The sequence below is a fragment of the Phycodurus eques genome, chromosome 12 (genome assembly GCF_024500275.1).
Source record: "Phycodurus eques isolate BA_2022a chromosome 12, UOR_Pequ_1.1, whole genome shotgun sequence".
Lineage (NCBI taxonomy): Eukaryota > Metazoa > Chordata > Actinopteri > Syngnathiformes > Syngnathidae > Phycodurus > Phycodurus eques.
This window is the reverse complement of record NC_084536.1, coordinates 17,278,604-17,292,121: the sequence shown is the minus strand read 5'-3', so window position 1 is coordinate 17,292,121 and position 13,518 is coordinate 17,278,604. Positions and strand designations below refer to the sequence as shown.

The 13,518-nt window shown below is 41.4% G+C and overlaps 1 protein-coding gene across 1 annotated transcript in view; it reads left to right on the top strand.

Moving 5' to 3' along the window:
* The first annotated feature begins 6,592 nt into the window (after nucleotides 1-6,592).
* Nucleotides 6,593-13,518, top strand: part of pde11a (phosphodiesterase 11a) — a 44,880-nt gene continuing 37,954 nt past the window's right edge. The window contains exons 1-2 of the mRNA XM_061692609.1: nucleotides 6,593-7,508; nucleotides 8,915-9,073. Coding sequence (XP_061548593.1) covers nucleotides 6,729-7,508; nucleotides 8,915-9,073 — 939 coding nt within the window. The 5' untranslated portion in view covers nucleotides 6,593-6,728. The remainder of the gene's footprint in view (nucleotides 7,509-8,914; nucleotides 9,074-13,518) is intronic.

The window sequence follows — 13,518 nt, the reverse complement described above, 5'->3', positions numbered from 1 at the left end:
CACAAACGTCACCTTGTGTGTGCTGAGTATGTACATTGCAACATTTAGAGACTCGGATTGCAATTCATTGGTCGAGAAAAAAAATCATTGTCATAGTCTGTGACCCCCTGAAATAGCCTTGGCCACCCCAAGGATAAACGTCTAGCTCCGCTACTGGCTCCAAAGCTGTTCTTTCCTGCATGTGCCAATAACTCCCCCAAGGCCAGGCGATGTGACGCGTGAATGAAAGAGTAACGTGTGAGCATGCAGAAGTGGAATACACAACACATTTAATGCGTACTTAAAAGTCCCGCTGCACAACTTGTAATAGACAAACCACATATCATTTAGTCCAGTGATTCAAACTTTTTACTCCAAGTACCACCTAAAAAAATACTTGGCTCTCCAAATACCACCATGACCAACATTCAAACCGGAAGCGACTGTAACATCTTCCGGTTTGAACATTAACACTGTGCTTAAATATAGGAAAATGAATACATGTACTTAATGATGAATTAAAACAAGTTTAATGAAAATTGGACCGAAATGCATGAAAACAAACAATTCTAAAAGATAAAATGCAACTGTATTCTACTTGAAAGTGAAATGCAACTCAACTGTACTTAGGTCTGTTTAGTAGTGGATTAAAAAAATGCTAAATCACTGTAACATGATGCAGTTTGAAAATTTGCTGTATTGATGCGGCACTGAACAACTTGAACAAGATGTGATGTGAACCACTTTCCCAGAGTTGTTGCTGTGGAGGATTCTGGTCCGACTGACCGGGCCAGGTGCTGAGGTAGAACCACTTTCCCGAAGGCATCTACCTGCGGTGCCTCTTCTCTTGGAATTGACTCCAACAACATTTTAATGAGCATTGTACAGCACCATACTATGTGATAAATGTTGCCCACTCGACATCCATTGCAGCCTGGTCATCTTTAGATTAGGGGATGTTGTCAGTCATTGCCAACTGTGGGCCTGTAAAAGCCCTTTGAGACTCTTTTGCGATTAAGGGCTGTACAAATAAACTTGACATGAAATTCAGTTATTCTTTCTCTTTGAGAATCACTAATTTAATCATCCTCTTCATGCATAACACATTCCCTAACAGTGGTGTGAAATTCATAGTTGTAAACAGATAAGTCATCAAGGTCAGTGGCCAGGGTCCTAACTTTTCTTCCCCTTTTAGCACCCTTAAGATAGACGGACAGAAGGACAGACTGATTGATCACCAAAGTATAATGTCACAAAAAGTATATACCAGTATAGTACACTGAAATAATGACAAAGGTGAAAGCAGCTGTTTAGTTGAACAAAAAGCTATTAAATTGTATGAGAGACAACAGGTGGGTAGGCCTACACATTAATTTTACCTTCTGCTACCTCGTGGAAGAGCATTTAAATTGTGTTACCTATTACAATGTGTCACTGGCATGGATGGAGGAACAAAGATAGATTTGTAGTGAGTAAATAGTACTTTTCAGACTAATTGAGGGAAACTGGATCATTTCCCGCAATACACCTGATGGCAAAGTGGTTGAGGAATTAATGCTCTGAAAAACTCTTCAGAAGATCGAAGAGGACGACATGTGACGACGGGGCCTCCTTATAGTTCAAAGAAATTATGACAGGTCTCATGCAATTTCTGCCGTATTGGCTGACCAAAACTACAGATGACTTGTGTAAAGAACATCCATGGTACATTTTAATTCAAGGGAGTCACTTTCGCTGTCATTAAAAATCTTGGGAAATAGAAATAATACGTTTCAGGATCAAATTACTGACATCAAAAAACCTGATTTATTGTATTTACATTTTTATTATGTTGGGGAAAAAAGTTAGATGGTGATTGTCATGGTCACATTGCCAACCATCAGCTTAAGTGAGCTGGAAAATTTTTTTTTTTTCTTTCTTTTTTATAAACCTGTCCTGCTCGGGCATTTGGCCATGCGTGTGTAATGTGTCTATAGACACATGCAATTGAATTGACACAATCACGCTTGCACAATAAACGTCGGAGGTGTCCCGGAGTTGCTGTGCAGACACGATGAGGATGGAGGACTTCGTCCCACCTTCCGGGAAGGAAGGGCAGACCAGGAGGCCTACCCTGGCGCAGCCTCCAGTCCCGCCGAAGTGCCCCAACCGGCCACCAGGAGGAAAACACCGCGTGTGTTCAGTTCTCACTCAGTGACAGTGGGAATGTCACTGTGGGAATGTGCCCTGGGTGTAGTAGTAATGCCTTTTGCCCAAAGTCACCCATGACCCTGAAAAGGATAAGCAGTGGAGACCGGTCCAATACATGAAGGAAAACCTTTATCATTTTTAGCAAACTGTTATTGTGTAAAAATACCCACATACATACATTTACATTTTCATCACAGATGCAATGTAGCATTACTGAAGATCTTATTGTAAAATAATAATCTTGTAAAATAAGATAGATCTGTAAAATAAGAAGATCTGAATATGAACACCATTACGATATGTACGCGTAAGATAAAATGTGTTATGAAATGTATACTCAATCGACATTGTGCAACCCCTTTTAGAATTTTAGTGATGTCCTCTCATCAAAAAGCCAGTAAAGCTAAACTGTCACAAGACAGTTTGCTTTCCACTTACGTAGTTTGGTTATTTCTCGTGATGAGAGCTGCCACTGCCCTTTTATTGCTGTACAAGTCAGACATGGTTTCTGTTTAAACACTTTGGATGTAATTAAAAATGTAATTAAAGATTTTATTGCATGCAGGATGAACTAGAGCATTTTACCCCGAATGGAAACAAATTGCTCGAGCTCAGTGGTTCTCAACCAAGCAACAACAAAAAAAACCTGTACCTTCCAAGAACCACCATCATGACATATGCGGCGCAGAAAGCCACAGTGTTCATCAAAAACAAGATAGAGGTTTTAGCCCTAAAAAGTAGATTTAATGTTATTGTGAGCAACTGTAACATAATGCAGTTTTTAAATCAGTTTATGTGAAAGGGGACAATGCAACTTCATAAAACACATGAAATACACATGGTTAAAAAAGCCAGAATTAGCCAGAAGGCTAGTTTTCATCTGGAGTCCCCTGGCCATGATGTAAAAAAGCAGTAAAATACATCTACAAGACAATATAATACAGGATACATAATCAAATACTTACTATACTATTAAGCGTCATTGGTTCACTTTGCTTCCTTGTTCCCTTCTTTTGTTTCCTCATTACATTCCTTCCTTCCTTCCTCGTTTCCTTCCTTCTTCGTTTCCTCATTTCCTTCTTTTCTTCCTTCCTCGTTTCCTTCCTTGTTTTCTCATTTCCTTGTTTACTTCCATCCTTCCTTGTTTCCTCATTTTCTCGTTTCCTTGTTTACTTCCTTCCTTGTTTCCTCGTTTCCTCGTTTCCTTCCTTATTTCCTCATTTCCTTGCTTCTTCTTCGTTTGGGCCATACCTTTGCACTTGTCCTGCAGTGTGGTTTCCCAAAATCAGTCTCTCACTATTCTGGTATTTAGTAAATATCATTTTAGTCATCATTATTGACCTAAAACAGGAACCTGTTTTGTCTGACTTCATGTCAGACAGTCACAACGTGTATTTCTACGTCTACATTTACAACCCCAATTCCAATGAAGTTGGGACGTTGTGTTAAACATAAATAAAAAGAGAATACAATGATTTGCAAATCATGTTCGACCTATATTTAATTGAATACACTACAAAGACAAGATATTAATGTTCAAACTGATAAACTTTATTGTTTTTAGGAAATAATCATTAACTTAGAATTTTATGACTGCAACACATTCCAAAAAAGCTGGGACAGGGTCATGTTTACCACTGTGTTACATCACCTTTTCTTTTAACAACGTTCAATAAACGTTTGGGAACTGAGGACCCTAATTGTTGAAGCTTTGTAGGTGGAATTCGTTCCCATTCTTGCTTGATGTACAGCATCAGCTGTTCAACAGTCCGAGGTCTCCGTCGTCGTATTTTACGCTTCATAATGCGCCACACATTTTCAATGGGAGACAGGTCTGGACTGCAGGCGGGCCAGTCTAGTACCCGCACTCTTTTACTACGAAGCCACGCTGTTGTAACACGTGCAGAATGTGGTTTGGCGTTGTCTTGCTAAAATAAGCAGGGGCGTCCATGAAAAAGACGTGGCTTGGATGGCAGCATATGTTTCTCCAAAACCTGTATGTACCTTTCAGCTTTAATGGTGCCTTCACAGGTGTGTAAGTTACCCATGCCATTGGCACTAACACAGCCCCATACCATCACAGATGCTGGCTTTTGAACTTTGCGTCCATAACAGTCCGGATGGTTCTTTTCCTCTTTGGCCCGGAGGACACGAGGGCCACAATTTCCCAAAAACAATTTGAAATGTGGACTCGTCGGACCACAGAACACTTTTCCACTTTGCATCAGTCCATCTTAGATGAGCTCAGCCCCAGAGAAGCCAGCGGCGGTTCTGGGTGTTGTTGATAAATGGCTTTTGCTTTGTAGAGTTTCAAGTTGCATTTACGGATGTAGCGCCGCAATTGTATTTATTGACATTGGTTTTCTGAAGTGTTCCTGAGCCCATGTGGTGATATCCTTTACACATTGATGTAGGTTTTTGATGCAGTGCCGCCTGATGGATGGAAGGTCACGGGCATTCAATGTTGGTTTTCGGCCTTGCCGCTTACATGCAGTGATTTCTCCAGATTCTCTCCACCTTTTGATGATATTATGGACTATCAATGATGAAATCCCTAAATTCCTTGCAATTGTACATTGAGGAACATTGTCCTTAAACTGTTCGACTATTTTCTCACGCACTTGTTCACAAAGAGGTGAACCTCGCCCCATCTTTGCTTGTGAATGACTGAACAATTCAGGGAAACTCCTTTTATACCCAATCCTGGCACCCGCCTGTTTCCAATTAGCCTGTTCACCTGTGGGATGTTCCAAACAGGTGTTTGATGAGCATCCCTCAACTTTCTTGCCACCTGTCCAAGCTTTTTTGGAACGTGTTGCATCCATAACATTCAAAGTTAATGATTATTTGCTAAAAACAATAAAGTTGATCGGTTTGAACATTCAATATCTTGTCTTTCTAGTGTATTCAATTAAATATAGGTTGAACAGGATTTGCAAATCATTGTATTCTGTTTTTATTTATCTTTAACACAACGTCCCAACTTCATTGGAATTGGGGTTGTACAAAGGATGCATTACTGAATGGTGCATGCTCACGGATTCGTTATTCATCATTTGAAATCATTTCTTGTTACAAATTTCAGATTGCTCATATGATTTTGAACAACATTTGCAATAAGATAATAATGAATACATTTTCTGAAAGTACTCATTATTTGCACAGAAACAATGGGGGAAATTTTGAGGACTCATGTATGGATCTTTAAGCCACAAATATGGTGGTCCGGCCCACTTGAGAACAAATTGGACTGACTAAAAACAGTTTGACACCCCTAACCCTAAATGGTGACCTTTTTGCCCCTAAAATGTGAGACGGTACAAGTACATTTTTCATTCATTCGCGCAGGTGCGACCAGTAACTTTGTTGATTGTTCAAATCTATTATGTCATCTTTACACAGTTTTCCTAAATAACTGTAATGCACTGTATAATTGCTTGATTCACTGCTTTTCGCATGTTTAATAAATTACAATTGAACAATGTTAAAGTGCTCCTTGCTTCTGTAGATTTTACTGTTGACTTCGCAGTACAACACATTTGCATGTCATTCTCTCTTTTGCAACTGTCTGTTTTCGAGCATTTATTTAGGTTGACTTTTTTTTTTTACTTTTATGTGCAATACATTTTTTATGGTGCAAGGACCTCAAGCTGCCGGTACCCCAACGGGGCCGGGCTGCGAGGGCCCGATTATAGCCGCTCGCAGCTCTAGCGTTGATTATAATGGTACTTTTTTCGGTACTACTCTGTGTAAAACGTTTGCTAACCACTGCTGAGTTGTTACACTTTCAATAATTGATGGCAGTTGGTGTAGAATAGCCCACTCTAGTGTTCAGCGAAGCAACGTCACAGTCAAGAAGCCAGCATTCTTCCACTTATGAAATAATAACACTTGAATCAAGATGTACATTTTCTTAGTCATTGGATTTGATTATTATCGCAGTCATTGTCATGAGGAATAGTCTTTTCCTGAATGCAAAGGAATGTTTTAAAGTCTAATTCACAAGAAATGGATCTAACGACATGTTTTTTGGGGGGGTTTGTTTTGATACTTTTGGAAGGCATTTTAGAACAATTTCTGGAGAGACTAAGAGGGCGAGCAGTTGACATGTCCACAGACTGTGGATGCTGGAGCGAGCATCAGGAGCCTGCAAGCTCAGCCCCGTGACGAAGCCCACGTCAGCGGGCCGAGCCAACCACAGGCAACACAGTCATTTGCACACGAGAAGACACGCACGCGCACGCACACGCGCGCACACACACACCGCACTGATGCTCGCTTGTGGATCTCTCTCTGATGTTTTCCCACCCCTGCTCGTTTGCGGTGGTCCGCCTTCTTCCCTTCAGTGAACAGTATACGATGAACTTGGAGGAGGTAAGATGTTGGAGATGAGATGTTGGCTCAAGGGGGGCGAGGGGTGGGCTCCAGCCTGACGCGTCTGTGGATTCCCGGTGATTCTCTAACCTGGACCTCCAGCCCAGCCTCATAGATGATCTTTGCCCGTGCGACTTCGTGGCTTTGGTTCGCCGAGGAGCATCTGGAGCATCCGGAGACCAGTTATGGCAGTGGCCAATATGGTGTGTTTCTCTGACGTGGAAACTTTCCTGGACTCGCACCCCGAGTTGTTTGAGGACTACCTGAACCGAAAGGGCACGTATGGCATGGTGGAGAAGTGGCTCAAGAACCACCAGGCGGCCAAGGTGGGTCCGGCGGCCGCGAGGGACGAGAAGGGCGCCGCTCTGAGGGACAGCTGGGCGAGCAAATGCGACGGTCTCCAGCGCAGAGCCTCGCAAAAGGAGCTGCGCAAAACTTTCGCCCGCTCCAAAGCCGTCAACGTCAACCGAACCTACGACGAGCAAGTCAACTCTCGGGCCCAGGAGCCGCTGAGCAGCATGCGGCGGAGAGCCCTGCTGAGGAAGGCGAGCTCGCTGCCCCCGACCACCGCGCACATCTTGAGCGCGCTGCTCGAATCCAGAGTCAACATCCCGCAGTACCCGTCCACGGCCGTGGATTTCAAATATTACCTCAAGGAGAACAACGAGAGGGAGTTCTTCCTGGAGCTCGTCAAAGACATCTCCAACGACCTGGACCTGACGAGCCTCAGCTACAAGATCCTGGTGTTCGTGTGCATCATGGTGGACGCGGACCGGTGCTCCCTGTTCCTGGTGGAGGGCACTGGCAACAAGAAGACGCTCGTGTCCAAGTCCTTCGACGTGCACGCCGGCACCACCGTGCTGCCCTCCATGAACTCGGACGAGGTTCAGGTGCCTTGGGGCAAAGGGATCATCGGATACGTGGCCGAGCACGGGGAGACCGTCAACATCCCGGACGCCTACCAGGTGACCCCCCCCCCCAGGCCGATTATGATGATGATGATGCTCATCACAGCCTTCAATCTCTCTCAGAGCGATATCCATTTTTTTTGCAGTCAGTCAACAATAAAAGGCAATCACCACTGAATGCTTGCTTGCACCTTACCTAAATGGTATAAACACTTTTTAGGTCAATAACACCACACTAGACTGCAGGTAAAAAGACATGTTTCATAACACCTTTTTCTGGTTAGCTTAACTACATTCCAAATAGTAAGAAAATTCCGTTTTGCAATGCAAACTAATTAGGACACACTACTGTAGCACAGCGCAGTGTTTTCCAACCTTTATTAACCCGAGGCACATATTTTACACTGGAAATAAACATCAAAGATCACCAACAAGCCACAATGTGACAAAAAGTGGATAGTGGTTAAATTATGTACATTCTGCCTGTCAATGATACATCATATATATATATATATATATATATATATAATTTGGTGAAATTGGAAAATTGGATAATTTCCCACGGCACACCTGACGATCTCTTACAGCACACAATAACTGAACTGAAGGAAGTGCTTCGACCTGTTTTACCAAATGCGGAAGTTGGTTCCGCATAACCCCTATCGTAAGTTACAGGCCAAACAATTGTGGGAAAAAAAAGTCATGAAATGATTTATATTGGTCTCATTTGTGTACATCACAAAAAACTGTTATATGAACAAGGGTGCGTAGACTATCCACTGTATATAGGCTACATACCGTATCTCTAAAATATGTTGGGCACAGTTATCCCACCACATTGTTCTTGGTTTCTCTCTTCTCCACTAAAAATATATCAGTTACATTTCAGTGAAATCTTCCAAACTAATTTTTACATCACAAAAACCTGGCACAATAAAAGACATTTTCTTCAAGGCATTCTTTTCTCAAATATAAACAGCATAATTCTAGTTTAGTTCACTTCAGAGCTTTATTGTCCCTCAAGAGGATATTTGTTCTGCAGTTGAAAGTAAAACATAATAATAATGAAAACACACACACACACACATACTGTATGTAAACATGGCAGCACAGAGACAACGTGTTTGGGAACCATCCCAGAACACAAAGTTATTTGTTTAAAGTAAAGGCTAGTCACAGGAATGGATTAAATGCATTGCCATTTAGAATAAAGAAGAGTGATGACAATAAAAATGAAAGAACATCCCTAGTGAGGATAAGCGGTACGGAAAATGGATGGATGGTAGAAAAGACAATTCAATATAAAGCTTTGTGGCACTTATAATGTCCCCAATTTGAGGTCCTGCTGAGTTAATACATTATCACTGCAGTGTCATGTGAGAACCAGGCTAAAATAGCATTTAAGTCTGACAAAAACCTTGTATGTGTTAATCATGTACTGTACTTGTCTGTGGGGCTCGCAGGATCGCCGGTTCAGTGATGAAATTGACAAGCTGACAGGGTACAAGACCAAGTCCCTCTTGTGCATGCCCATTCGCAATAGCGATGGAGAAATTATCGGAGTGGCCCAGGCCATCAACAAGACCTCAAGTGTGGAACTCTTCACTGAAGATGACGAAAAGGTAATATCTTTGTCACGGTGGGGAGCCTGTGCCACTCTTGTTACTTTGACATTTGCAGACCATATCAATATTACAAATGTATTTTTCTTTGTTTGATTTTCATATGCTCTTTCCTCACAGCCAATTATCCTGCCTGTCAGTAGTCAAAAAGGCGTAGGGAACGTGGGTTCACTACACATGTACAAAGTTGAGCCTAGCACACACCAAAACAGCAATTTTATCTAAATAATAACAAAAAAAAGAAAATAGTTTGAATCTATTTGACTAAATTAGAATACTCACCACTCATTTGTGTGTGACTTTATATGAACAATGTACAAACTCCAATTCCATTGAAGTTGGGACATTATGTAAAATGTAAATACAATGATTTGCAAATCCTTTTCAACCTATATTCAATTGAAAGACAAAGACAAGATATTTAATGTTCAAATGTTCAAACTGATTAACACGATTAAAAAAAAAAAAAGATATTCTCCCATTTTGAATTGAATGCCTCCAACACTTCCCAAAAAGCTGGGACAGGAGCATCAGAAGAGTGGAAAAGTTGAGGAATGATCAAAAAACACCTATTTGTAACATTACACAGGTGAAGAAGTTTGTCACTATATCTACAAATGCAAGTTAAAACTCCAAAGCGAAAGTCAAATATCAGCAACACCCAAAAATGCTACCGGCTTTCCTGGGCCTGAGCTAATCTGAGATGGATTGATGCAATGTGGAAATGTGGTCTGAGGAGTTCAAATGTCAAATTGTTTTCGGAAATCATGGATGTCGTGTTCTCCGGGCCAAAGGGGAAATGGACCATCCGGAGTATTGTCAGCGCAAAGTTCAAAAGATAGCATCTGTGGCGTTATGGTGCTATATTAGTGCCCATGGCATGGATGACTTTGGGTGACTAAAGGGATCATTATTGCTGAAACGTACACACAGGTTTTGGAGCAATCCATGCTGCCATCCAAGCAACATCTTTTTCAGGGACGTCCCTGCTCATTTCAGCAAGACAATGCCAAGCCACATTCTGCACGTTACAACGATGTGGCTTCATAGTAAAAGAGTGCGAGTACTAAACTGGCATGGCAGCAGTCCAGACCTGTCTCCCTTTGAACAAGCATGGCGCATTATGTAGTGCAAAATACTACAACGGAGACTGTGGACTGATGAGCAACTGATGTTGTACATCAAGCAAGCTTAGGAAAGAATTGCACCTACGCTTCAACAATTAGTGTCCTCAGTTCCCAAATGCTTATTGAGGGTTGTTCAAAGGACAGGTGATGTAACACAGTGGTAAACATGCCTCTGTCCCAGCTTTTTTTTAAGAATGTGTTGCAGGCACCAAATTCAAAATAAGTGAATATTTGCAAAAAAAACAACGATAAAGTTCATCAGTTTGACTATTAAATATATTGTCTTTATAGGGTATTCAATATAATATAGATACAAAATAATGGTGGTCAGCACAATTTTTCAGCAGACCTGAGAATTTAGTAGGAGATCAGTAAAAGTAACTTACTGCAAATAGCAGAAGATTCGCAAATGGCAGACTTTAGGCTTCTCGATGAAGCAAAGCTGTAGAACCATCATATGCAAGGTGTTCTTCCAAAAGTTTGCACTTGGGGAGCATGTGAAACATATCTGGACTACGAGCACTGCTTTAGACATCTTTGTTTTTACTGAACAGTTTCAAAGAAAAACAAGTGCATGAGCCAGATGCAATGCTCACAAGCTTCATGATTCATGTGTGGCATTTCAAACATTCATTTGTCTCTGCTGGGTTCTGGTGTTGGTGGTACGTGACCAAAGCGAGGCTGTTATGAAATTGTGTTTTCATACTGTTTTCTACGTTAATACTGTAGGTGTTGCAGGTGCGGAAATAACAAAAGTAAAAGGAATGTCTTTTCTTCACTTGCAAGGCAATGAAACACTCTAATTGGTTCTACCCTTGAAAGACTGTTCTGTAAGCTTATACTCTAAGTTTCTAATTCACGGTACAGTTCAGATACGTAGGCAGTAGTTATTCTGTTTTTGTAACACAATATCCTCCTTGTTTTTTCTTTGTGCCTGATCAACTCATTCACTGCCAGCTATTTTCAAGGCAGTTCCCCATATTGGCAGCCATTTTTGAGCATTTTGACTAATCTTTCAAGACCCACAGAATATTGTCTTCTGCAATGAATCTACCAGTAGAAAGAGTAGACTGTCTCCTTTCACCAGAAGTTTGTTTCTAGCTTTTTCCGTTCTTTTGTAACCATCCATCCATTCCATTTTCAACACCGCTTATCCTGGTTAGGGTCGCGGGGCGCTGGAGCCTATCCCAGCTGACTTCGGGCGAAAGGCGGACTACACCCTGAACTGGTCGGCAGTCAGTCGCAGGGCACATATAGACACGGACAACCATTCGCACCCGCATTCACACCGTCACTGAGTGGGAACTGAACCCACGCTGCCTGCACCAAAGTCAGACGAGTGTACCACTACACCATCAGTGACTCTTTTGTAACCAACAGTGGAATATGGGCTGGTTTCACCCAAAGAATGAGAAAACAAGGTTTTTGTGAAAAGAAAAATGTCTAGCAGAACAATGACTGACGCTACTATTTTGTGCTGTTGTGACACCTTACACTATAAAACCACAAAACCAAGACTGGAAAAATGCTTTTGGTGGCTAATCACTCGTTTACAGATATGCAACTATGAAATGCGCCATGATTGACACTGACTCACCGCATAGCTCAACTTGGACGTCAGTGGCTTTTTTACATGCCATTCACTCCATGAACTGTCTTTTCTCCCGATCGCAACACACATTTTTACGACCTACCGCGTCACATACTCTTTTTATACCATACATATACATAATCTGTTCGAGTGTGAAGTGCCTAAACTTGTCCAACGTACAACACTTTACCATTTCTCTCCCTCATAATCGACGTGACAAGCCGAGATTCACCCCCTAATCTTTATCTACTAGTCAAACGCTGTGCTGATCTCAAATCTAGAGTGACGCAACACTGCCATCAACAGGGACTTGTTAGTCAGTACAGTGGTTTACGAACCTGAATTTCACAGACAAGCTGGGCGAGACCCACTTTCACGTCTACTAGTCGAACAATGTACTTGACAATATACAATGTACGGCCGTCACAGCGAGTCCCTAGAAAATGATCAGTTAATCGACTGTCATTTTGGTAAGGATTTGTTTAAAGTAAATCCGTTACGTCAAATTGAGTTGCCAAATGCTATTAAGTGCTAGATGAGCTTTTTACCTGGGTTACTTTGCATCACAAGTTGTCTTTTTTCCCAATTATAATGATGCAGAACTTCCATCCATCCTATCTGATGGACTGTAGGAAATATTTTGTCTTTGTTGTTTGGACGCCATGCTTTGTAACAAACTATATATTATTATAGTAATTCACACACTCACTTGTCAGACGTGTTGAATATTTGCTCCGATGCTTAGTGTCTCTTTGTGCTCAATGGTTCTTGCCAAACGTTGGAGCAAATTTCCCTCGGTTGGTGTCTTTGTGGATTTTTTATTTTTATTTTTTTACTTTGCCTGTGTGCTCAGTGTTCAGTTTCAGTTTGGTGTTATCATCTACGAAGCTTAATGGCCAGCAGTTACACTGGCTCTGGGGCACTTTACAGGCGAAAACTGTACGAGAATGGAACGGAGTAGCTTTATTGCTAGTTGACATGAATTACAGTGTCGACTGGATTTTAATTTCAGCACCACTTGTGCTACATACAAGACAAACTGCAATATGTTCGCTGTCTGATGTGCTTTTTTTCAATTTCCAATTTTCTGTTCCAATGGCGGAGTACTAAACAGCAGAGACAACAAACAGGACTGGTATAATATTTTTTATAATTTGTACTTATTTTCTTGCCCATCTCATATGTTTGTATGATATTTCTTTGCCAGACAGAATTTGTTGCCCCTACCCACTCCCAGAAAATTGGCATAGGAGAATCATACTCACTATGCTGTATCGTTTATTTCACCTAACAAAAGCAAATGTTACTAATATGGGTCAACTTTTCTTAGTTAGGATTATGAAAGCCCTGCACAGTACACAACATTACTGGCACCACTGAAGTGTTATCATCCTCGCTGTGCTATGCTTTAAGTGGCTTTACCATTGCGTTAACAACACACTAATGCTGGCGATAGATGAATTAGTAATGAAATCTAATGGTAGCATTTACACAGAACACAGTAAGCTGCTACTGTGTAGCACTGCTGAAGGTCTCAGTAATAGGAAAATGTATCTCACTCCAAATTGTTAGAAAATGCAGCAATGTTAGATGTCTTCACAACGATTTTAGATTGTCTTCATTAAACATTTCTTTGTGTGGTGCAACCTTATAGGCTATCTGAACACATGCTGGTTGGCTGTAATCCCATGCTGCTTTAATTGTGTCGTGATGATCCTCTGCGGGAT